Raw genomic sequence first — 26,179 nt, 5'->3', positions numbered from 1 at the left:
AGGTTCCCAAGGCTTTGGGCCATCCTTGACTGCTTTCCCAGGCCACAAGCAGGGAGCTGGATGGAAAGTGGAGCTGCTGGGATTAGAACCGGCATCCATATGGGATCCTGGTGCATTCAAGGCGAGGACTTTAGCCGCTAGGCCACCACACCGAACCCTGTTTTATTTGTCCTGAAAAGCAAAGAGATGCAGAGATAGAGCAGAGTGAGAGAGAGCGAGAGAGATCCTCCATCTGTTGGTTCATTCCATAAATACTTCCAATACCTAGGGCTGGGCTAGGCTGAAGTCTGGAGACAGGAACTCCATCCTGGTCTCACACCTGTCCCTTGGGCCATCCTCCACTGTCTTCCGGGGACAGAGGGTGGCAAATCAGGACTCACTAAAGTGCTCAGATCTGGCCAGGGCTGCTGCCATCCACAGACGGCTGGACCAGGACTGGGGTCATGCAGACCCATGCGTCAGCTGCTGAGCCAGGGTTGGTTGATGGCAGAGATGTGCTCATGGGTCACTCTTCGGACCTGCTGGTGTCCTCCAGTGGAGATTTCCCATGAGTCATAAAGAGAAAGCAAGGAGGAGGTTGCAGTGTCTTTCTCGGTGTAATGATCAATGAATGCTCAGACTACTTTGGTTGAGACCTGGTTCACATCGCTTGGAGGATATTTTGTGTCTGGCCCAGTGTTTGTGTGACTGCTCACAATATCCCAGCATTATGGGAGATCAGTATGGGAGGGAGACCACACAGGGTGTATATACGGGGGAGCAGGGTGGGGGGTGGAGCGGTGAGGCTGGTTACCTTGGCTACCTGGCCATGCTCACCTCATGGTTTTCCTGTCTCCCAACACCCCTGATGGGGCATGGGTACAGTCTGGCTCCCCCATTAGAATTCCCAAATGCAGTCTTCCCCTCAACCATTTCAATAGGTTTTTTTTTGTCTCTGGCAGCCACTTGCTAAGATCCCCTAACCTTCCCGCATTTCTTTCCACTTTCCCAGGGGGCAAAAATCTATCAAGTTTGAAAGTGCTATTGTAGCTCCTGCCCAGTTCTCCATTTCTCCAAACTCCTCCACTTCTCAGAACATTCCAAGACTTCCCCCAAGCTACAAAAAAGCCCAGCCTGTTGAGGGGCTGGGCCTCTGTCACCTTGGCAGCTGGCCACCTCTTTGAATTTGGTTGTAAGTTCGCTCTTCATTTCTTCTTGGTTCTGTGTCTCTCCCAACACTCCTCTCCTCCCCCCATCGTAAGCTCTCCTAGGGTAAAGATGATCAACGTTTTCTGGACCAATTGTGATTTATTTCTGAATAATCACATGTTTGTCTTCCTCTGCCATTGCAGGCTCCCACAGGGCCCGGCATAGAATTATGACCTCTATGAACGTGCAGAATAAACTAACCAAAAAACAGAAAGAAAAACAAGCGTGCGGAGATGGGATTCAGGAATGGAAGGGTGCTTCCCACCCGGGGAGCAGGCACCGGGTCTGTCAGAGGCCACGACGCCACGAAAAAACACCAGTTCAGCTGTATTAAGCTAAATGCCCTTCACTCACCAACTTCCCGGGGAGAAAAAGGGAGTTGCACGAGGGGGGCGGAGCCTGCATGCCTCGGGGAGCGTCACTTCCGGGACGAAAGCGGGTCGTGGAGGCACTACTTCCGGAGTAGCGTTTCGGCTATGCAGGGGGTGAGTACGGCGGGGCCCGGGCTGCATTCGCGGGGTTGGGACGGGGTTTGGGACGAGCGTCGGGACTGGGTTTTGGGCGCCGCGGCCTGCACACCAAAACCCCCGCGCCGCGGCGGCGCGGCTCGGCTGTGCGGGGCGTCGCGAGTGCGTGGCGGGGTTCACTTCCGGCGCCCGGTGTTGGTTAGCAGGTGCCTCGCGGAGGGGAGTTTTGAGTTGCAGGGGAGACTTGGGGTCCTGAGACTCGGCCCTGTCACTCCGAGCCCGGGATGGCGCCATAGGAGGGGCCCCAGTGACTCTGGAATCATCTCCATCTCCTTCCTCGCTACAGTAATGTGGGGCTGCAGAGAGCGAGTGGGGTGACACAGCGCCTTGTTGGGGTGGGCAGCGCGCTGGGAGGGGGTGGGGAAGAGTCCCTTATAAGGAACCAAGGAGCGGTTTTCCTTCTCCTTAGCCGCCGCGGAGTTGTAGTCTCTTGTTGGGGTTACCCTCTTCACCCATGGCCACCGCTCTGAGTGATGGGCTGTCCTGTCCACCTGCTGAACCCCACCGCGGGGAGAGGACATTGCTTATCACCCCCTTTCCAGCGGGATCAGTAGCTTCCCTGGTAGGCAGCTCACCTGTCTCAGTGTGGGGGTGCATGTGAGCAGGGGACCCTTAATGTACTTCCCACAGGTAGTGATGGTGGCAGTCTCAGAGCCGCAGAGGGGCGGAGAAGTACTTCCCTTCTGGTAAGCGAAAAGGTGCAAGTTTTCAGTAAGGAAAACAGCCACATACATGCATACCGAGAGCCTTGCTGGGGTGTATGGAAAAGAGCGGACCCTCTGTCCATGAGATTGCAAAGAATGAAAAAGGATGCTGGTTTTGTTGCGGCCCCTCGGATTCCAAACGTTAGGACCACAGAGGGCGACCCCTGCTTGGTTAAGATGCAAACGGCATGAAGGGTGTGGATGGAACACAGAGTCATCGGCTGGTGACAGCGCGTTGTAGAAAGTATTGCACCGGTGCAGAAAGTTCAGCAAGGGATTCTCCCAGGACAGACAACACCAGGCCGTTACCAAAGTCAGGTTTGCACTAACCACGTCTGCCAGTTCAGTCATTGGTCCCTGCAGCAAGCCAGGAGCTGGGGACACGTGCCTCCCACATGGGTGGCAGGGTCCTGCTGGAGCCATCACCAGTGCTTCCTGTGGTCCTCCCTGGCTGGAAGCTAGAGTCTGGAGCTAGCCCTGGGCATCAAACCCATTAACCGCAAGGCCAGACACTTGCCTCTACATTGAGCACTGTCCTGACATGAGTCTGACTGTAGTGGTGGAATGTATGGCACAGGGAGACCGTGGGACCATGCATGGTTTCTGATGGATCCTCTATGGGCCTGCTGGGGTGGGGCGTCTGTGAAATGTCATGCTTGTAAATGGGAACTATAGGTGGACACGAATAATCTCATCTCACCAGGCATCTACACACCAGTTCCAACCCACTGGCTCCCAGTTGTGTTAGTACTTTATTGTCAGGCAAGGTTCTAAAGCCAGTTTTGAGCAGTGTGGGAGGGCCTTGTCACATGGGGCTGGGTGGACAGTGCATGGCTGCTGCGGTAGCGGTACCTGCTTGCGCCGGCCTCCTGTTCAGCCATCTGTCACAGTTGGATTGTGTCCTGAGAATCCAACTGACCATTTAAAAACTCGGTAATCATCATGAAGATAACTGCCCACAGTTGGGTCCCCGTTGCACCTTGCCTTGGTGTGATGCGTTTGTTAAGATGGAACTGTGATCCTGAAGTGCCCCCTGTACCCAGCTCTCCTATTCTCCAGCATCCTGTCTCTGTCCCGGGGTGTCGGGTACCATGAGCAGGCATTGGCCCCTCACGCTCCTCTTGACTGATAGTTCCTCAGATTTTCCTTGTTTGGGATGAACCTGACAGTTTTGAAGGTTACTGTGTAGAGGGACCCTTGACTGCGTTGGTCTGTTTTTTCCCCCACACTTAGCCTAGGCCGTGGCAGAGGACCTGGGAAGGGAGCTCACCAAGGGGACATCTGTTATCACTATGGGCGGCCCAGGGTGCCCACTGTCGGTAGGAGTTGCCACGCTCGATGTTGACTGGGACCCTCTGGCTTCAGACTGTAGTTAAGTTTTTCCTCTCCCATTTTCCGTAATGGAGACTTTGGTGGGGAAAAAAATCATGGTGTACAGCCCATGCTTAAAGAGTGTGGGCTTAGGACAGAACAAATCAATCCATACCAATCAAAACCCAAGCCATATGTTGGCAGTGAAAAACTGGGCAAATGGAGACTCTAAGGTGGACTGTGTCAATCAGTGGACTCTGCAATGACTTCATCATGCTTGGAATGGTGATACTGGCAGTAGTTCATAATTGTTGAACTATCAAAACCACTTGAGCAAGATCTTCGGAGCATGCCCCGCATCAGGGACCTGGGGTGGATGGCAGACTGGGTGGGGCTTCTCCCCTTATTTCCCGCTTTACCCCAGATACAGGGAAAAAAATGTGGAAATAGTAGAATTACCCACTTTCCTGTAGCCCTTGAACTTTTGTGCTCTAATTAACTATGTAAAGATTGTCAAAATGAAAAAATGAAAAAAAAAACCACAAGAGTGTGGGCTTAGGCTCCATGCTTACAGGGAGCATATGTACAAAAGTTAGTTGGGCTCTTGTTCCTGGAAGGTCTATTTAACTCCGTCACCCCACTGATGTATTTGTGTCTTCAGGCACTGGTATATGTCCATATGGGCTCCCGGATGTTTATTGCTATGTGAGTACCTTGGGTTATCATCCGATGTTCAGATTGGTTGCAGCTTTGGCCATTGGGACTGCATTCCTTTGGTGTAGCCCCCTTAAGGGGTGGTTTAGTTTGACCGATTTATGCACTTCGTTTCTCTGCTGGGGTCCTGTTGTATATGTGCTGTCCCATCTCCCAAGGAGCCCTGTTCCTTTGAGAGAAGAGCTAGGCACACCGGGTGTGGGCTCAGCAGGAGACAGCTGCATAGGTGCATTTGTTGGTGTGAGTTCTGTGTGTAGCTTCCTGTAGCTGTATTAAGCTAAATACACAAGGGCACTTCGAGTTCATGGGAAAAGGGAGTTGCATAGTAAGTTTACTTTGATGTAAAACTTTAGAAATCTGGGATGTTGGTACTCTAGCTGAGAAAGTTGCTGCTCACAGGGCAAAAGGTGAACAGTTCTGAAATCGGTGGGCGTGTAGAAGTTGAGCAGTTCAGTAGAGGGGTGGTGGCAGCCGGGTGGGAGCTTAGACATAAGCAAGAGCCAGAAACTAGAATAATCCATGTGGTAATGGATGGAAGTTGGAGACATCAGCACAGAGGGTTTTCAGTGAGTGTGTGGAAAATGTGTATTGTGAACACATAGGTGCAGATTTAAAATTTTGATGATTTAGGGGCCCTGTGCGATAGCTTAGCGGCTGAAGTCCTCGCCTTGCATGCACAGGATCCCATGTGGGTGCCAGTTTGTATCCCAGCTGTGCCAGTTCGTATGCCGGCCACCCTGCTTCCCATCCAGCTCCCTGCCTGTGGCCTGGAAAGTAGTTAAGGATGGTCCAAAGCCTTGGGACCCTGGCACCGGGGAGGGAGAACTAGAAGAAGCTCCTGGCTCCTGGCTTTGGATTGGTACAGCTCTAGCCATTGCAGCCGCTTGGGGAGAGAATCATCGGCCAAAAGATCTTCTTGTCTATCTCTCCTCTCTATATATCTGACTTTCCAATAAAAATAAGTCTCTACAAAAAATTTTGATGATTTACTTATTTGAAAGAATTAGCGAGCGGGGAGAGAGCTCTTCTACCTGCTGGTTCACTCCCTGAATTCCCCCAGTGGCTAGGTTGGGTCAGGCTGAAGCTAGGAGCCTTTCATTGTATGTGGGTCTCCTGCAAGCGTGGCAAGGGCCCAAGGACTCAGACCAGCCTCTGCTGCTTTCCCGGGTGTGTTACTAGGGAGCTGGATTTCTTATTTAATTTTATTTTTTTTCAATTTGAATGACAGAGAGGGAGAGAGTGAGAAATCTTCTGTCTGCTGGTTTAATTCCCAAATGCCTACAACATCCAGACTAGGACAAGCTGAATCTAGGACCTGGAGCACAGTCTGGGCCTCCCACGTGGATGGCAGGTCCCCAGATACTTCATTCATGATGTGCTGCTCCAAGAGTGCACGTTAGCAGGAAGCTGAATCGCATGTGAGGTGGCTGAGACTTGCACACCCTGCCTCAGTTGGTATTGGACACTGCTTCATTCTGCCCTTCCTTCTGGTGAAGGAAGTTGATGGCATGACTTTTCCTTTTAATAAGGTAATGAGGTCCTTCACTTTAATAAGTGCTTTTGATTTTCTTCTTTTCTTTGTTCCTCCTTTTTTTTCCCTTCCTTCTAATTGGAAAGGCAGATTTTTAGAGAGAAGGAGAGACTGAGAGAAGAATCTTTCATCCGCTGGTTTGTTCCCCAAAGGGCCACAACGACCAGACCTGAGCCAATCTGAGGCCAGGAGCCTTGAGCCTCCTCTGTGTCTCCCATGCAGGTGCAGGTTCCCAAGGCTTTGGGCCGTCCTCTGCTGCTTTCCCAGCAACTTGCAGGGAGTTGGATGGGGCGGCTGGGACGTGAACAAGTGTCCATATGGGATCCCAGGAAGTTGCAAGGCAAGGACTTTAGCCACTAAGCTACCAGTCTGAATCCCTCTCCTCCTTCCCTCCCTGTTTCCCTTGTTTGCTTGCTTCCTCTCTCCTCCTCTTTCTTTTCTTTTTTCTTTTCTTTTCTTTCATATTTATTTTGAGAGAGTTACACAGAGACAGGGAGGGAGAGAGGCAGCGAGAAGGAAAGAGAAAAAAATCTTCCCTCTGCTGGTTGCATCCCCACGTGGCTACAACTGCCATGACTGGATCAGGCTGTAGCCAGGAGCCTTATCTGCCTCAGGTGGGTGTCAGGCACCCAAGCGCTTCTGGTCATCTTCGCTGCTTCTCCCAGACCATTAGCAAGGGCCTGGATTGAAAATTAAGCAGCCAGGACACAAGCTGGCGCACACCTGGGATGCCTGTGGCTCAGCTGGCGATGTAATGAGGTGCTGCCATTGATGGCACACACCGCTTGTCAGGTTAATTGACAGTGGACAGGGCATGGAGTTTCTGCACCCCGTCCTCCCTCCTCTCGCACTGTTCAAGTTAATTGAAGGCGGGAAAAGTGCGCCCCACCCCTCCTATGCTCCGCACCATTCAGAATAATCGCGGGTACGAAATTTACTCTGGAGGTTCCACACACCTGGCCTCTCCTGCCCCCTGTTGTGCTACCTTAGGTTAGTTAACTGCAGGAAAACTTTGGGCTCTGGTAACTCCCTGCCTGCCTGAAACTTTGTACCTCATGGCTCTCAGCCTGATTGGAGGATGAGAGCTTAAAAACCCTCAGCTTTCCGCTGCTTGGGGCTCCTGGAGTGTAGCGGCAGCTGCTGTCGCCAAGCTTGGGAAATAAAGACTGCTCCTAACATCCTACACTTGGATCCAGTGATCTCTCTCGTACTCTGCAACAGCGGTTTTACCTGTTAGGCTGCAACACCAGCCCCTAGTGACATTTGCCTAAGGCCTCTGCTGACAATTAGCCGATGAAGTCAGTTTATCTGTGGTTATAATCACAGTGCTTATATGGCTGTTTGCTTTGTAGATTAATATAATTTTTCAGGGACTTGCTGACCTGATAACCCCGATGTTTGTGTACCAGTTAATGTTGCCATTTTATTGGAGGGGATTCTCCAGTGATGTACCGTGGCCGCGTTCACTGCTTCCTTGTTGTCGGACACTGCAGGGGCTTCCTGTTTTTCTGGTTATTATGAATAGCACTGCCATGAACTTTGCTGTGTGTAGAAGCTTTTTCTTTTGAATTGTTTCCGTACTTTTAATTCGAGGAAGTAAGTTATTCAGTCAAAGGATGTAGTCACTTTTATGACTTGTGTTATATGGTGCCTAATTGCCATTACAAAAAAAGGGGGAAGGAGAGTCATGGCTTTGAACAGATACGGTTGTTGCTTGGCAGATGAAAACATTGGGTCTGGGAGAGGTCAGGAGATTAGCCCGCAGTGTGGCTACTTGCTGATAAACTTGGCTTGGTGCCCACTGCGGCCTGCCTCCTGGAGAACATTCAGTGTTGCTGTTATAGGGATGAGCTGGGTTGGCTTCTCACAGTCTGAAGGGGTAGCTCATACGGCAGGACCCGCACCCATGGAGGTCTGAGTCAGGGCCAGCGTGTGAGCCACTCCGAACCATCCGGCCCGGAGGCCTACCTTGTGTTTGACCAAAAATGGAGTTCCTGAGCTTGCCACCCCACTTGATTCACCAGATGGTGCTGGCTTCAGTCCCGAGGTCGACTCCATCCTGAGGGGAGGAGGAAACTGCCAGCTCTGAGATCCCAGAATGCGCAGGCTTCGGGCTGCTTGAGTCACTTGCAAAGCAGGTACCACCAAGGCAGGACGCGGCCAAAAGAGAGACGGTGCAATGTTGTGCATGCCTTTCTCTGTCTCCTAGGAAGCCAGTGTTTATCTGGGCCTGGCACTCAGGGATCACGCTGTCAGCAAGTGAAGCTGCAGGGCCGAGGTGGAGGAAGGTCTTCGGGACGGCCTCTTCCGCCAGGCCATTCCCTTGCCTGCGTGCTACAGGCTGTGTGTGTGATTTTGAAGATTCTGGTGGCTGTGTTTAAAAAGTGAAAAGAGGGGCCTGCACGTGCGCTAAGGCTGAGTTACTGCTTGTAATGCTGATATTCCGTGACTGAGCGCCAGGTTGAGTCCCAGCTACTCTGCTTGCGATCTGTGTCTGGGAGAGCAAACAGACATCCCAAGGGCCTGGGACCCTGCACTGCGTGGGAGACCAGCTGGAGGTCTAGGCTCCTGGCTTCAGCCTGGATCAGCGTTAGCCATGGAGGCCTTTTGGGAAATGAACCAAGTGGAATCTTTGTGTTTTTTTTAATATATTTTAATTTTGAATTTTGAATTATGTGGTACAATTTTGTATAGGCTATGGTTTCCCCCAAACTCCCACCCCCCGTAGATTTTTCCCATTTTGTTACAATAGTGTAGTCCTTCATAAGGAATCATAATCCTATCAGTCTCTTATTCAAGTGTACCCTGACATTGTTGGTACAGACAGTGTCAGACAGTCCAGCATCCCACTGTCTACACATGGCCAACAGTTTCATTGGGAATCCATCTTTCATCTGGATGCAGGGATACATGTTCCATTATACCCCCATGTCTGTATATGATAGACCCCAGTACTCTATCACTATACATTACCATATGTGAGAAGCCATGAATCAAGGTCAACATCTGGTATGAGTTAGAACAGCCAAGTGGAATCTTAAAAAAGAAAAATGAAAAGAAACAAGTGAAATTATTTTATTGTGTTAAAGATATATACCATGAAGTTTACCATTGTGAACGTTTTCAAGTATAGAATGGTATCTTATGTAACCAGCAATATTGTCTGATTTCAGCACTTCTTTGGCCTCCAAATTATGCTGTTAAGCAAGAACTCTGAATCTTTTCTCTCCATCAGCCCCTAAATTTTATTTATTTGCAAAACAGTGTGATGGAGACACAAAGAGGGAGATTCTGCCTATCCACTGATTTTTCTCCCCAAATGTACTCGACAGCCAGGACTGGGCTGAGCTGAGGCCAGGAGCCAGGGATTCCATTTGGGTCAGAATTTCATTTCTTCAAATGGTTGAGTGATAATCTGTTGTGTATGTGTACACACACACACACCATTTTGTTTATCTACTCATCTGCTGGGCTCTGGGCTGTTTCTTTTGGCTATGGTGAAGAATGCAGGAACAATGGTTTCTGAGTCTTTGCTTTCACTTCTGTCACTGTCATGATAGTTCTGTTTTTAGCCTCTGCGGGCTCCTCCAGCTTTCCCACCGATTGTACCATGGTATGCTTATATCAGCAGTGGGCTGGTTCTCATCTCTGCCCATCCTCGCCACCACTTGTAGTTTTCATCTTGTTTTTAGTGAGGATTGCTCTAATAGGCATGAGGTGATGTCTCTGTGGTTTAGAGCTGCATCATTGCCTCAGGAGCATTTTGGTGTGTGTTTATTTTCCATTTGTTTCGCCCTTCCTTCCTGCCTGCCTTCCTTCCTTCCTTGTTTCCTTGAAGTGACCTCAACTTCTTTGCCCATTTTAAAATATTTTTATTGCATTCTTTTTTATTATTTATAAAAGATTTATTCATTTATTTTTTATTGGAAAGTCACATACACAGAGGAGGAGAGACAGAGGAAGATCTTCCATCTGCTGGTTCACTCCCCAAGTGGCTGCAACAACCAGAGCTGAGCCGATCTGAAGCCAGGAGCTTCTTCCAGGTCTCCCAAATGGGTGCAGGGTCCCAAGACTTTGAGCTGTCCTCAACTGCTTTGCCACAAGCAGGGAGCTGGATGGGAAACGGGGCGCCCAGGATACGAACCGACGCCCACTTGGGATCCTGGTTATTTATGTATTTTGGATAATCGACCCTTGGTGGTTATATAATTTACATAAACGTACTTTCACACTCTAGGTCGTCTTTTCATTCTCTTGAGTGGTGTGCTTTTATTCACAAAAGTTTTCAGTTATGATGCAAACTCCGATTTATTTTTCTTTTGTTGTCTGTGCTTTGGATATCATAGCTAAGATCATTACCAAATAGAATATCATAGAAATAGCTCCTACGTTTTCCCCTTAAAAAAAAAGAAAAAATGTTCATTTACTTGAAAGAGGAGGGGAATTAGCATGTGCTGGTTCATTCCCCACGTGGCGGCGGCACCAGGTGGGCCAGGCCAAAGCTAGAAGATAGGAACTTCATCCTGGTCATCTCCCACATGGGTGACAGGGACCCAAGTAATTTGTCATCTTCCACTGTCTCCCCAGGTGCATTAGCAGGGAGCTGGATCAGAAGTGGAGCAGCCAGGGCACGAACCTGTGCTCCTGTGTTGTAGGATCTGCTGTACCCCAATGCCGGTTCCTCAAGTTTTTTTCCCCCTCCCTGAAACAGTTACCACTGCCTGGCTTTTCACGTATTGATCTGTTCATTGTCTGACTGTGTCCTGTGCGTATTATCCCCAAGAATGCAAGGATTTGTCTGCTTTACTCACTCTTTAGTGCTGAATGAATGACTGGCTGAGTAAACAAATAAGCCCTGGAATACAGCAGGTCTGTAGTAACTCAGGTGCTTTCAGATCTTTGTTGAAGTCTTTCCCCTTTGCATTTACCTGATACCTTTATAGTTTGAAAAATTGCAGCCAGAAAGAAGGTGGCCGCCTGTATCCTCTGCTTAGGTGGAGGAGGTGTCAGTGCTGCATGTGGTTGCTTTGTTCCTGGATGCAGGTGTGCACGTGCGTGAGCACAAGGGTGTTTGCGTGAACAGGATGATTTCAGTCAGTTGTAGAGACATGACATTTCCCCTTTGCGTTCCGCAGGTGGCTCCAGTGGCTTCGTGAGTCAGACGAGGCTTTCAGCAACAGACGCCTTGGACCATGGCCTCTGACCTTGACTTCCAACCTCCGGAGGTGCCTGAGCCCACATTCCTGGAGAACCTGCTGCGCTATGGACTCTTCCTGGGGGCCATCTTCCAGCTCATCTGTGTGCTGGCCATCATTGTGCCCGTGCCCAAGTCCCTGGAGGCGGTGAGTCTCCCCACCCAGCCTGTGCTGCTCAGGGTGCTGCAAACAGATTGTGCTGCGCCCAAGATCAGCAGGGCCTGGGCTGGGCTGCAGTGATTTCCTGTGGCCTGAATTCCTACCTGGTGGAGTAACCATGTGAATGATACTTTACTGGTTGGTGTACCGGTTATAAGATTTTTATTTAGGGCCCGGCGGCGTGGCCTAGCGGCTAAAGTCCTTGCCTTGAACGCCCCGGGATCCCATATGGGCGCCGGTTCTAATCCCGGCAGCTCCACTTCCCATCCAGCTCCCTGCTTGTGGCCTGGGAAAGCAGTCGAGGACGGCCCAATGCATTGGGACACTGCACCCGCATGGGAGACCTGGAAGAGGTTCCAGGTTCCCGGCTTCGGATCGGCGCACTGGCCAGTTGCGGCTCACTTGGGGAGTGAATCATCGGATGGAAGATCTTCCTCTCTGTCTTTCCTCCTCTGTGTATATCTGGCTGTAATAAAATGAATAAATCTTTAAAAAAAAAAAAAAAGAAAGATGAGGGCCCGGCAGCATGGCCTAGCGGCTAAAGTCCTCGCCTTGAAAGCCCCGGGATCCCATATGGGCGCCGGTTCTAATCCCGGCAGCTCCACTTCCCATCCAGCTCCCTGCTTGTGGCCTGGGAAAGCAGTCGAGGACGGCCCAATGCTTTGGGACACTGCACCCGTGTGGGAGACCCGGAAGAGGTTCCAGGTTCCCGGCTTTGGATTGGCGTGCACCGGCCCGTTGCGGCTCACTTGGGGAGTGAAACATCGGACGGAAGATCTTCCTCTCTGTCTCTCCTCCTCTCTGTATATCTGACTTTGTAATAAAATGAATAAATCTTTGAAAAAAAAAAGATTTTTATTTAGTGCTGACCAGATGTTAGACAGCTAAAGGGTGGGGTCTTTGCCTTCAAGGAGCTTCTGGACTTTGAGGAGAAGGCAGTGTCCCCCTGAGAAGCTCCAGGTGTCTGCAGGACCTGATCTTACCTGAGGGCAGGGGCTGTGTTGTCTCTACTTCACACTGCCCTTGGAATAGTATTTTGGTTTGGTTTTAAAGATTATTTGAAAGACAGAGCATCAGAGAGAAAAAGAGCAAGAGATCTTTCATCTGTTGGTTCACTCCCAAAAGGTCAAATGACTGCAGACAGGTCAGGCCAAAGCCAGAAGCCAGGAACTTCTTTCTGGTCTCCTGTGTGGGTAGCAGGGGTCCTTGCACTTGGATGATGTTCTGTTGTCTTCCCAAGCATATTAGTATGAGGCTGAATCAGAAGTGGAGCCAAGACTGAAGCCAACACTTGGCATTCTTATGTGGGATGTTGCTGGCAGAAGTTGTGGCTTGGGGCCTGGCGCGATAGCATAGCTTTTAAAGTCCTCACCTTGCACATTCCAGGATCCCATATGGGCGCCGGTTCTAACCCTGGCGGCCCTGCTTCCCATCTAGCTCCCTGCTTGTGGCCTGGGAAAGCAGTTGAGGACGGTCCAATGCCTTGGGACCCTGCACCCGTGTGGGAGACCCGAAAGAACTCCTGGTTGCTGGCTTCGGATTGGCTCAGCTCTGGCCGTTGCGGTCACTTGGGAAGTGAACCATCGGGTGGAAGATCTTCCTCTGTCGCTCCTCCTCTCTGTATATCTTACTTTCCAGTAAAAATAAATAAATAAATCTTAAAAGAAAAAAAAGTCGTGACTTACTCTGATGTGCCACAATACTTGGTCCCTATCTATTTTTTTTTTTAAGAAAAAGTTGAAAAAAAAAAAAAGAAAAAGAAAAAGTTGTGGGACCAGCATTGTGGTATGGCGGATTAAGCCATGGCTTGTGGCGCCAGTATCCCATATGAGTGCACATGTTCGAGTCCTTGCCTGCTCTGCTTCCGATCCAGCTCCCAGCTAGGATATGTGGGAAGGCAATGGAAGATGACCCAAGCATTTGGGCTCCTGCCATCCACTCACTGGGCCTGATCACAGTTCCAGGCTCCTGGCTTTGGCCTGGTTCCCAGTTGTCGCCATCTAGAGAGTAAACAAGCGAAGGAAAGATCTCTTTGTCGCTCGAGTGCTGTCTCTCCTTCCTTCCCTCTCTCTCAATCACTCTGCCTTTCAAATAAAAATGAAAAAGTTATGAGTTTATTTTGATAGTTCAGATGTAAGATTATAGTGTTTTTATTTAATGTTTTAAAAGTGATTTATCTCCAAGTACCTATGAAACTGTGTTACATAATACAATGTAATTAATGAATTAAAAATAATAAATAAATTTAAAAAGAAAAAAAAAGGAAAAAAAAGTGATTTATCTATTTTGTTTGAAAGGCAGAATTACAGAAAGAGATAGAGCTTCCATCTGCTGGTTCACTTCCCAGGTGGTGGCAGCAGTCAGGGCTACGCCAGACAAAGCCAGGAGCTTCATCCATGTGCCCCACGTGTGTGGCAGGGGTCCAGGTGCCTGAGCCATCTTCTGCTGCCTTCCTAGGGTCATTCAGCAGGGAGCTGAATCAGAAATGGAGCAGGTGCCCCTCAGATTAGAGCTCCTCTGGCAGTACCATAAGCCACTCACCTTCTCTCCGTTCGCTTGATTTTATTGTTGTCTTGAGTCTGAAAACTTGTTTCTCAGGAAGTCCAGCAAATTCCACTTGTTTCGTCTATCCTGCCGCAGGGTGTGTCCAAGAGCCCTGCAGTGTCTCCAGTGAGGGTGCAGAGGACTCTGTGCTGTGATTTCTCCCAGTGAGAGGATCCAGAGTCAAAGGCCACAGGAAGCAGACCAAGTTCCCACAGGGCTCTCCCGTGCAGTCCCACAGGATGCACTTCTTCTAACGGTTTTCTCAAGTTGTCCAGCAGGAGATTCATAACCCGGTGGCCAGGGCTTTTGCACCAGACTGGTCACATACGCAGCCTCTTGCCTGGCATGTACTAAAATGCCAGACTGCCAAAGAGGAGAGGCAGGTGTTGCATAAAGCATGTTGTTTGTAATAACTGTGTGGGCCCAGCAAGCCATTCTGAGGATATGGGAACCCCCAAAAATCTGTGTTCTCTGGTGGCAGTGGGGGCCAGCCTTGTGAGGAGATGGATAACAGTTTGCCTCTCTTGATTCTGCTGCACACCAGCAGTGACTGACTGTAGTTTTTTAATAACTGCATTGTTTTTACAGCTAACATAAGACTCAAAATGAAATTTCACTTTTCCTGTGATTCTTTTCTACTGTTTTCAGGACTGGTGTTGTGGGAGAAGAGCTAGATAAGGGCAAGGCCTAAGCCAGGATCCCAGAACTCAGCCTGGGTCTTTACTGCAGGTGGCACGGAACCCAGTGCTGGAGCCATAACCTGCTGTCACCTAAGATGTGTGTTAGCAGGAAGCTGGATTCAGAAATGGAGCCAGGACTCCAACCTAGGCACTAAGATATGGGTGGTGGACACCCAAACTATGCCAAACACTGGTATTCAAGTTTTGTTTTGTTTATTTTTTAAACTTGATGCATTTGAAAGGCATAGTGACAGCGAGATACCTTCTGTCCTGTGGTTCACTCCCAATTGGCGCAGGAGCCAAAGCTGCACCGTGCTGAACTGGGATCCAGGATCCCCCACGTGAGTGGCAGGGACCTGAGTCCTCAAGCCATCGTCTGCTGCCTCCCAGGGTGTGCATCAACAGGAAACTGGATTGGAAGTGGAGGTGGGACTCCAAGGCACTGCGCTATGTTATGCAGGCTTCCCAAATGGCAGCGTAAACCCCTGTGTCTGACACCTGCTCCCAAGTTCAGCTTTTCTTTTTTTTTTTTTAAAGATTTGTTATTTTTCTTGGAAAGTCAGATACACAGAAAGGAGAAGAGACAGAGGAAGATCTTCTGTCCGTTGATTCACTCCCTAAGTGGCTGCAATGGCCAGTACTGCACCGATCTGAAGCCTGGAGCCTCTTCTGGGTCTCCCATACGGGTGTTGGATCCCAAGGCTTTGGGCTGTTCTCCACTGCTTTCCCAGGCCACAAGCAGGGAGCTAGATGGGAAGCAGGGCCGCCAGAACTGGTGCCCACATAGGATCCCGGCGTGTTTAAGGTGAGGACTTTAACTGCTAGGCCACTGCGTCGGGCCCTGGGCGCCAGTTCGTCTCCCAGCGGCCCGCCTTCCATTCAGCTCCCTGCTTGTAGCCTGGGAAAGCAGTCGAGGACAGCCCAATGCCTTGGGACCCTGCATCTGCGCGGCAGACCCAGAAGAGGCTCCTGGTTCCTGGCTTCAAATTAGTGCAGCACCAGCCATTGTGGTCACTTGAGGAGTGAATCTTTGGACAGAAGATCTTCCTCTCCTGTATATCTGACTTTGCAATTAACAAAATAAATAAATCTTTAAAAAGAAAGAAAAGAACTGGTACCCATATGGGATCCTGGGCGTGCAAGGCGAGAACTTTAGCCACTAGGTTACTGCACCGGGCCCCCAAGTTCAATTTTAAGCAGGGACCTTCAACTTCTGTCAAGTTATCAGGCTTGGGAGGTGAGGGAGTGATTCTGAGCCATCTGCTAACATACCTGGAAGGCAGCAGGTGATGGTCAGAGCACTTGGGGCTCTGCCACCCTGCTGGCCAGCCTGACCGTGGGTATTGTGGGCCTTTGGGAAGTGATGCATGGAATGGAAGATGTCTGTCTCTGTCTCCCTCCCTTTCACTTAACCTTCTCAAATAAAATTTTGAAAAATTTAACAAATAAACAATAGGTGGAATGATAAGTGTGCAGCAGGTGGAGAAGCTGGGCTGAGCACTGGCCAGCATTTGGGAGTGCGTCTGGTGTTGCACCCATGGGAGAGGGCATGAGGTCTACTAAGGAGAAAATGGAGCCAGGGGAGCTGAGGGTAGAGCTGGAGTAGCCCCAGGGTTTAGGGACGAGGAGGGGAGAAGGAGTGGGCTGTGAGACCCAGCAAGCATGGCCAGCCTCGTGGCTGTGAGTGGTTGCGGCCGTCTCTTATTCCAGTATTTTGAGAAGGAGGTCAGGATGGGAGTTTTTCCACCCACTTGACCAATGTAACCTCTGCGCTGAGTGCTGTGTCCTCACCTGGGCGCCTGTGCATGGGTGTTACAAGTAACAAACACTTGTGTTATTGTTGGCTGCTGAGGAAGTCTGTTAAGCGTTCCCCCCCCCCCAGGGGGGACGGGAAAGATGGTGATGGATGTTGCTGCTTTGTAGGTGGAGATGTGGTCAGAGGTGTTGGCCGTTTGGAGCCCTGGGAAGCTGCTCACCTCTTGTGTGTTCTTGACTCTTTGAGGCCAGCCGCAGAGGCCTGGGTCAGACCCGCAAGCCTGCGAAAAGGCAGTCATTAACTGCCTTGTGTGTGGTTTTCAGTGACATATGTGGGGCAGGCGCTTGGCAAAGGCTCAAAAATGTGCTTCCCTGCCCTTCCCCCACTATTTAGACGTTAATTTGGGACAACAGCCTCATCTTTTAAAATATAAATATCATACAGCCCACTTCATTTTAATTCAGTTCGCAGTTGGGGGAATGGGGCTGTTGCAAGTGATTGGTCTTTGTGACTAAAGGTTACTGTTCTAGCTTTTAAAAGAAGCTTCTCAGTGAATCATGAGCAAAAGGTACAGTGTTAATATAATTTTCTGTGGCTGTACCAGGGCTCTCCATTACACAGGGCTCCTGCGACCAGCCTTCTCTCACTTCCCGGGCCCTGGGCTAAGTGGGCAGGAGCCACCGGGTCCTGTGTGTAAACTGAGTGGCGACCCAGTGTGTACTGCCAACAACCAGCTGGGACTCGAAGTTTGGAGGAGGGGGAGCAGGAAGGGGCTTTAACGTGGGAATGTTAGGAGGACAGGGAGCCTGCAACAGTAGGAGCCACTAACCTGAGGGTCCTGGGGTGAATACCTGAAGTAGAGGGTGGCTGGTGGGGCAGAAGGGGGAGGGTGAGGACCCAGGAAACAATCTTGCTCTCTTTGCTCGAGCCAGGGCAAGATTTGCTAGTGGCTTTTTGGGTCAGAAGATAATATTTTTGGCTCCAGCAATGGGAAAGCCTTTGAAAAGCAAAAGAATGTCTTTCCTGTTGTTCCAGCAAGCCGATTTTTGCCACTAATTCCTGACTTCAGTGCTGCACCAAGGCTTGGAAAGCTCTTTTGGGAATGAAAAAGGGTCGTGCCTTAGTGCCTCTGCCCCGTCCCAGTGCGGAGCCAGTTCCTGCCTCCTAGAACACATGCCTCCTGTGAGTTCTGAGCCAGAGGTGGATTTTCATGGACATCCTATTAAACTGAGACCCAAGAAAACACATGTGCTGGAGTCAGGTTGAACCTGGGCCTCACTGAATGTGAGGGTTTTATGAGTTGGCTCTACACTGGAAGAGTAGATGTTCACCCCACTGCTTTCTGTCACAGGCTGGCAGGTGCATTTAGTCTCTCGCTCTCCAAGCCTAGTGTGTGGTGGCTGGGGTGAAAAGGATTTAGGGCTGCCACTATGCTCTGGAGAGAAGGACTTGGTCTGCAATGTTTGCTGTGGATGGGTCCTAGGGAGTGGTAGTGTGGCTGTCCATCTGTGACCACCTGGCTGCACAGTGGAACTATCTGGAAACTTGGCAAGGCCTGAGGGGCTATGCCCCAGAGATTCAGATTGAGCTGCTCTCCGAAGCCTCAGATCTGGCCTTTCTGATTCTATGGCACAGTTCCTGGTGCGGTCCTTGGACAGGGTCCCTGAAGCCAATTCCATGGGACACAGGACATGTGCACTTCCGCTGGGTTTAGCTGGGAAGAACAAGACAATGCAGAGGTGAGAGCATTCAGGAGGAGGGATAGAGGCCTGGGCGCAGCAGTTACCTCATGCCCCAGCGACGACTGCTGAGAGGTTCAAGGGCAATAAAGATCCAGGAAAGGCCAGAACTTGGGGAATGCCCAACCTGCCTGTGTGGTTTCCATGTCAGAGTCTGAAAGGATGTGGGTGCTGTCCCAGATCCATGCGCAAGGGCGTGGCCAGGCCTCTGGAGGGGGTGGGAGTGGGGGCGCCATTGCCCACCGCTGTATGGGCCTCTTCCTCCCCTGTGGCCCTCTCCTTTCACTTCCTCTTCCTGCTTCTTGTGCTCACCATCCCCCTGGTGAGCTGGAACACAGCCTCTGACAGCTCCCGAGGTTCGCAGCTCTCAACTGCTGCGTCCCAGAAGAGAGGCTGCTGTCCTACTTGGCCCTGGTCCCAGAGTGCCCCCAGGGAGGGAGCCACAGCTGACTCAGCTTGGGACAGCTAAGGCCAGCCTGCGAGGAGGATCAGGTCCTGGGAGCGACCGCGGGAACAGATAGGACGGTGGAAGCTCCGTTCCCACAGGCATTGGAGCTGTGGGCGACCAAAGCTGGAGTCACCATTGCCCCCACTCTCCCAGGAGATGGACACAACAGCAGTAGACAGGAGAGTGTTCCCCCCACCACCTAGTGGTCAGGGAGCACCCATGGGAACCCAGTCCCTACAGAGACTGAGCAGGCGCTGTGTGTGAGAACTGCGCCGCCCTCAGGCCTTCTTCAGAGGGGCCTCCTCCCGCCTCCTGGTCCTGGGGAGGAGGAGTTCCTGCAGAGACTGCAGGTGTCTGAAAATCTACACCCAGCATGTGCGTGTTCAGGTTGGTGTTCTGGAGAGGTGGTCTGCTGTTCTTCCTCATGTGAAGTGTGGTCATTTAAGGAGGTGGGAGCCAAATCCCCAGAATTGGGGAATGCATAATAAGGAGTGAAGGTGAGGAACCTCTGTCCCTCACCTTTGTCCGTGAGGCTCGAGTGGGGTTTGCAAAGAATGGTGCTCCCAGCTACCTGGAGCAGGTGGAAGTCCTTCCCATCCACAGCCCAGGTGGCAGATAGACTTGGTTCCCGCAGATTATTTTTGCTCTTCTGGCAGGGCTTTTTTTTATTATTATTATTTATTTATATTGGAAAGGTAGATATACAGAAAGGAGGAGAGACAGAGAGGAAGATCTTCTGTCCGATGGTTCACTCCCAAAGAGGCCGCAGCGGCTGGAGCTGAGCAATCCAGAGCCAGGAGCCTCTTCTGCATCTGCCACATGGGTGCAGGGTCCCAAAGCTTTGGGCTCTCCTTGACTGTTTTCTCAGGCCACAAGCAGGGAGCTGGATGGGAAGTGGGGCTGCCGGGATTGGAACCAGCACCCATAGGGGATCCTGGTGCCTTCAAGGTGAGGATTTTAGCCACTAGGCTATTGTACCGGGTCCACTCCTGGCAGTTCTTGTTGCCTCTTGTAATTTCTGTGTGAGTTTTTGTCATCTCTTGGCAACCAGCCGCCTACTCCTGGAAGGCAGGCCCCTTCCCTCCATGCCGCTGTTTGTGTGCTGTGTTAATGGGGGCTGTTCCTGTTGCTGAGGTTTAGAACTCGGCTGCAGCAGCTTCCCTAGAGGGGATTGTGTTGGGCTTTGGGACTGAGGATGTGGAGGCATTGCTGGATTCCAGGGCTCCAGGGGTCTTCAGAGCCCTGTCTGTCCAGCTCCTGGCTCCCCTGGTGGTGGTGGTTGCCTGCTGAGGCTCTCGTGTGCCTGGCAGGAGAGAAGGCTGCCACAGTCCCAGTGGCATACTTCTTACTCAGAACTTGGCAGGGAGAGAAGCCATTTCTCAACCTGTGCTTGCCTTCCCGAGTGCATGGAAGGCCTCTTCCCATATCTCGCCCCATAGATGGGAAGGGAGCGTGTGCGCCATTCTGCCAGGCCACACTTCACTGCCCTGCGTCCACAGTCAGAGTCTCACAGCCCTGTGGGAGGGGGAAGGTCAGGGTCGCAATGGCAAGGGGCTGCAGGTGCCCGTTCTTGTGAGGCAGTGGGAAACTCACCAATCAGTGGCAGGATGGCAGTTTTCAGTATGGTCCTCACATACATCTCCCAGTCAGGCAGAAAGCCGAGTGGTGTGTGGAGCCCAGGAAAGGCTGCAAGCTGCCCGTGGCTCAGTGGGGCACTGGCCTTGTGGGGCAGGACCCTTCTGGGAGTCTTTGCCCAGGGGCATTGGTGCTGAACCAGGGCACTGGCTGCCAGTGAGGGCTGCAGTAACTTGGGCATGTAGTACTCCATTCACAGCCTCAGGACTCACTCAGCTCACAAGATCAGCCAGCTCTGCAATTCTCTGTTTTTTGTTAGCTCGCTGAAGAAGCAGAGAGAATTAGCAAGCTCCCATGAGCTGGTTTACTTCTCAAATGCCTGCTATGGTCAGGGCGCGGCCAGACTGAAAAATCCAGGAGCTGGGAATTCAATCCAGGTCTCCCATGCGGGGAGCAGGAGCCCAGCCCCTGGAGCCATTACCACGGTCCGCATTATCAGGAGGTGGAACCTCCGCAGTGACTTCCATGTAGAATTCTGGATCTGGTGACTGGGTGAGAACGATGAGGAGGGGGAGGTGGAGAATGGGTGCAGATGACTTGCCGACCGTGACCTGCACACACTCACGTGGGGAGCTGCTCTCCGCCATGGTGGTTTTGGAGCCACAAACCTGGCTCCTGAGGGGAACGTTAGTCACAAATGAGGGTGCTCTGGGTGGCCCAGGGGCTGCCAGAACTGACAGCTTTTGTGTTTTCCCAGAGTTCTTCTGTGGCTGTAGATGCTCTTAGCAGATACAGTAGATCTCTCAGTTTACTGAGAGTCAAGGTATCCATGGCCTTGAGGTCCCTAGGAAACCTGGGGGAGGCTTGGAGGCCAGTGTCATGGCTCTGAGGGTTGAGCGGCCACTTGGGATACCCATATCCTATAGCGGAGTGCCTATGTAGAGTGCCAAATATTCAGTTTTAGCCCATTTTCCTGCTACTCACCGGGGAGGTCTGGATGGATCCCTCGCTCCCAGCTTCATCCTGGCCTCACCGCCGTCACAGGCATTTGAGGAGTGAACCAGCAGATGGAATATTTCTCTGCCTCTGTGTCACTCTGCCTTTGAAGTAAGTAACTCTCATGCTTTTTTCTTTCTTTTTTTAAAGATGTATTTAAGTTCAACTCAATTCTCCTGCTGACCAGCTGAGACCTCATCTGGGTCCCCTGCGCCCTCGGGGTCTCTGTTTCTGTGTTTGTAAAATGAGGCTTGTTATGGTACTTTGTGAGGCTAACACAAGATGGATCCAGAGCAGGTGGCACAGGGCCTGGCGTACTGTATGAATATATGCTGTGATTCAAATATGCTTTTTCCCCTGAGAAATAAAGAGGCCTCAATTAACTTAAAAATATTTGCTTGAGGGCCCAGCATGGTAGACTAGTGGCTGAAGTCCTCACCTTGCACACACTGGAATCCCACATGGACGTTTGTTTGTGTCCTGGCTGTTCCACTTCCCATCCAGCTCCCTGCCTGTAGCCTGGGAAAGCAGTAGAGGACAGCCCAAAGCCTTGGGATCCTGCACCTTCACGAGAGACTAGAAGAAGCCCCTGGTTCCTGGCTTTGGGTCAGCTCTGTTCTGTTCATTGTGGCCATTTTGGGAGTGAACCAGCAGATGAAAGATCTTTCTCTCTATCTCTCCTTCTCCATGTAAATCAGTCTTTTTAATAAAAATGAATAAATCTTTAAAAAAATATATTTTTTTAAGATTTAATTTTTATTTTCATTACAAAGTCAGATATACAGAGTAGAGGAGAAACAGAGAGGAAGATCTTCCATCCGATGATTCACTCCCCAAGTGACCGCAATGGCCAGTGCTGCACCAGTCCGAAGCCAGGAACCAGGAACTTCTTCTAGGTCTCCCACATGGGTGCAGGTTCCCAAGGCTTTGGGCCGTCCTCGACTGCTTTCCCAGGCTACAAGCAGGGAGCTGGATGGAAAGTGGAGCTGCCGGGATTAGAACCAGCGCCCATATGGGATCCCAGTGTGTTCAAGGCGAGGACTTTAGCTGCTAGGCCACGGCGCTGGGCCTAAAAATATATTTATTTGAATGGCAGAGTGGTAGATCATCCATCCTGGTTCACTCACCAAATGATCACAATGGCTGGGACAGATCTATGCCAAAGTCAGAAGCCTGGAACTCCATCTGGGTCTTCATGTGGACCCTAAGTACTTGGGTCATCTTCTGATGCTTTCTCAGGTACATTAGCAGGGAACTGGATCAGAAGTAGAGCAGCCAGGACTGGAACTGGTGCTGCGATGAGGAATGCCAGCATTCCAGGCTGGAAGCTTAGCATACTCTTCTTACCTCATCACCCACCCCACAACCTTGACTGGACCTGTCTTTCCTTTAAAATTTTTTTTTAAGTTTATTTTTATATACTTGGAAGATGAAAATGACAGAAAAAGAGAAATCTTCCATCTGCTGGTTCACTCCTCTAGTGCTTAAAATAGGCATGACTGGGCGAGGTCAAAGCCAAGAGTCAGGAGCCCAACCTGGGATGCTGTGTTGGTAGCTGGGGCTCAAGCACGTGAGCCATCGTCAGCGGGGACTGGATGGGAAGCAGGTGTCCAGGCTGAAGAAAGATGGTAGGCCAGGCGAGGGGTGGGGAGGTCTGACCCAGTGGGGTCAAAGAAGAGCCTCCATGTGGCTGGAGAGATCACCCCAGGTGGAGAATGTGAGACTGAGGGTGAGGAGAGCCAGGAGTGGGTTTAAAGATGGGTGTGGGGTAGATCTGTGGTGAGCAGGAAGGCCCATGGCAGGCAGAGGCACCTGACAGGTTGTTTAGAAGCGGGATGTTGGAGGCTCGAGAGGCTGAATAACAATGTTGAGAAAGTCAAGAGATGCAATTTTGGTGTGGTCCTTGGATGGTGGGGAACAGGGCAGGGGTGAGGCCACTAAGGCCCTGGGAGAAGGGCAGGGGCTGCATGTGGACTACAGGGGTGGAGGGGAGGGGGCTGCGACATACCACTCCCAGTAGCTGACAGCTCCGTCAAGAGGAGGTCTTGGAGTGCCAGCAGCAGGCACAGGTTCTGGGAGGGGTTCTGCAGAGGAGGAAGCATTGGGCCAGCAGCAGGTTGTCCCCATCTCTGAGTGCTAAACTGGGCCCCACTGAAAGTGGAGAAGGTATCCCGTATGGGTTTTTTGTTTGTTTTGTTTTGTTTTGTTTTTAGATTTTATTTGAAAAGCAAAGTCACAGAGAGGAGAGACACAGAGATGTCTTCTATCTGCTGGTTCACTCCCCAAATGGCTGCAATGGCCAGAGCTGAGCATATCCGAAGCCAGGAGCCAGGCCACAGGCAGAGAGCGAGATGGGAAGTGGAGCAGCCGTGATAAGCCCTTGTGGTATGCAGTACTGCAGGTGGAGGCTTAACTTTCCAGACCACACGCCTGCCCCAGGCATCGAGCTCCATCCCTGAGTCACAGACGCCATTTCCAACACCCGAGGTGTCCCTTGTGTTGTGCCCTGTGGGTCGATTGAGGTCTGTGGACGTGGCCAGCCTCTCCATCATTCCCATCTGCAGCACACTGAGTTACCACCCAGAGGTGGAGAGGACTCTAGGGAGGATCAGACTGAGTTTGTTCCAGATCCTTCTCTGAGCCTGAGAGGCCAGGACAAGCCGCATCCCTCTAGAGTCCCTCCTTTCTGTCTGTAAAGGTCAGGGCTGGATCTGTGACTTGGAATTTTTTTTTTTTTAAGTAGCAAAGCCTTGGTTATAACTGAATTTTACCAGGAACAGATCCCAGTGCTGAAATTGACAGCATAGGGAAAGGCTGGAACTCTGCCCTGAGGCTGCCTCTGCCCACCCCAACAGGGCACCTCTGCCAGGCTCTCCAGAACACAGCGTGGCGCCTGCCCACCTGCCAGCTGCTCTCTCCCTGAGCCCTGGCATTCTGTGGGCTGGCTGGGGGAGGAGCATGGCAGGCAGCATGAGAGTGGGCCTCTGGGGTCCGCTGCTCAGCCAGCTCCTCACCCCTATTCTGTCCCAGGTCTGACCCGAGTGACCGGCCAGTTGCTGGGCACAGCCACCACCTCCCGGGCACCTGGCTTGCATTTTTGTCTCATCCCTTCATCTGTTCCATTTCACAGGTGATTAAACCAAGGTGGACAGGGAGGAAGTGAATGGCCCTCGAGGTTGCTCAGGTTTGGCAGAGCCCGCTGACCTGTGCTCCCATGGTGGATGTGGTGCTGGCTTCCCTAAACATCTCCCTCTGTCACCACAGGAGGCAGAGCCCGCGGAACCTAGGAACATGGAGGCGTTGAAGAAGCCCAGGGCCACAGTTCCTTCAGCTAACAAGAGAGCCAAGAAGGAGACCAAGAAGAAGCGGTAGAAGGAGAGGCTATGGAGCCAGGCTGGCGGCCGTCCTGGAATTCACATCCTGTCTCTCCTCTCTTTGACCCAAGCTCGGACCAAGGTGGCCGCAACACCCCTGACCACAGAGCTCTGGACAGTGCCGATGGTCCCCAGGCTCCTGCTGGGTGGCCACCACTTCCTGTGCCTCTGCTTCCTGCGCCAAAGGGGACTGAACTGCTGTGGAGCCAAGACTGCATTAGGAAGGCTGTGCAGAGGCAACGTTGACTCCCCGAGTCACATCTTATGTCATGGTCATGGCCGTCTGCAGTCACCGCCTGTGGTTTCACACTACATCTTGGGGTCATTATCTCATGCTGAGCAGCAGCCCTCTCCCAGATGCAAATACCACAGACAGCCTGCTGAGCAGTCACTTTGGTCTGTGTTCAGGTCAGGATGCCAGGGCCTGGCACCATCTGTGATCCTGCCAGCTGCGAGAGCCTGGGCCGCAAGATGCCTGGTTCTGCTCCAGCAGGTGGAAAGGATTTGGCCGAATGAGTGCTGATGTTGTGGCCACGAGCTACTCGTCAGTGTCAGACCAGTGTGTTGTCATCCCTGCCATAACTCATCTAGGCGTGCCTCTGCCTTTGTCCCTATAGTGCCCACCCCCACTTTTTCGTTCCCTGGCCAGGAAAGAAAAGTTATTTGGGAAATAAAGGCCAATAAAATGAGTGCATGTTGACCCTGCTTATGAGTTATCTGCTGTGGTGGGAAAGAGGGGGCTCTGAGAGTGCAGGTGAGGCTGGTCCCCTTGAGGAAGGGAAGGTGGGAGCCAGACTGTCCAGGATACAAGGAGGCCTGGGTGCAGGATCAGGAAGGGCCCAGCCTGCGCATGGTCCCATGTGGCTCCTACTCCCTGGAGACCCTCATGCTCTCCATGGGTGTGGTAGGTTTCCACTGGGGCTGGGCCCCAGTCGCTCTGCAGGTTCCCCTTGGCTGGGGAAGACACTGCTGGTTGTCACGGTGGCTGGAAAAAAAAAACCCCAGTGCAGGACAGCAGCAGGCCTCACGGGGCTCTAGGTGGGGGCAGTCGCGTGCCTTGAGTCAGCTGCCTGGGAAAAGCCCCAGCCTCTGATGACAGACTTGCTGGACATTCACAGGCAGCCACACACTCTCCCAAACAAGTGCCGTTGGGACTTCTGTGGGGCCGGGGCCTGAGGATCGGTCAGCTCCTCGTTAGGGACAGGGACACCAGGGAGCCACAGCTGGCATTTGGGTGCAAGTCCGAAGCTCTTTTCCTTGGCACCTGGCCTCCGTGATGGCCTGTCTGGCTGTGGAGCGGCTTGGCAAGCTCAGGAGAGGAAGTTCTGAAGCCACGGTCCTGCCTGACCAAGGGCCTGTTCCCGGCCAGACCAGCATAGGATGAGCCACCGTGCGGTAGCTCTTCTGCAAACCTGCGCTTAGGCTCAGATGCCAGGTACCTGAAAGCCAGGCAGTGAAGATGCAGACAGGAGACGCTTCTTGTGAACCCAGGCTGCCCCTGGCCAGGCTGAGGAGCTCCAATGTGCACAGACTTAGAGTGGGAGGGGCAGCCTATGCTGGGCAACACTGAGCACAGGCCATAGCCTTGTCAAGAGCGGCACATACACCCAGAGGGATAGAGGTGGCCGAGCCAAGTCCTGAGACCAGAGGGAAACTGTTGGGAGAGTAGGGGGCAGACCGGGCCAGCTACTGGAGGAGAGATGGCTTCTAAGACACAGAATCATCCTCAGGCCTTAGT

General features: G+C 51.7%; 1 protein-coding gene across 1 annotated transcript; it reads left to right on the top strand.

Annotated features, from left to right (window-relative positions):
• The first annotated feature begins 1,577 nt into the window (after positions 1-1,577).
• Positions 1,578-25,141, top strand: MANBAL (mannosidase beta like). Its single transcript, XM_004585795.3, has 3 exons — positions 1,578-1,673; positions 11,111-11,317; positions 24,332-25,141. The coding sequence occupies exons 2-3, from the start codon at positions 11,168-11,170 to the stop codon at positions 24,437-24,439; spliced, it is 258 nt and encodes an 85-aa protein (XP_004585852.1). The 5' UTR covers positions 1,578-1,673; positions 11,111-11,167; the 3' UTR covers positions 24,440-25,141.
• The last annotated feature ends 1,038 nt before the right edge of the window (positions 25,142-26,179 follow it).

Source organism: Ochotona princeps, chromosome 22 (genome assembly GCF_030435755.1).
Source record: "Ochotona princeps isolate mOchPri1 chromosome 22, mOchPri1.hap1, whole genome shotgun sequence".
NCBI classification, from domain to species: domain Eukaryota; kingdom Metazoa; phylum Chordata; class Mammalia; order Lagomorpha; family Ochotonidae; genus Ochotona; species Ochotona princeps.
This window is presented reverse-complemented; position numbering and strand designations above follow the sequence as displayed.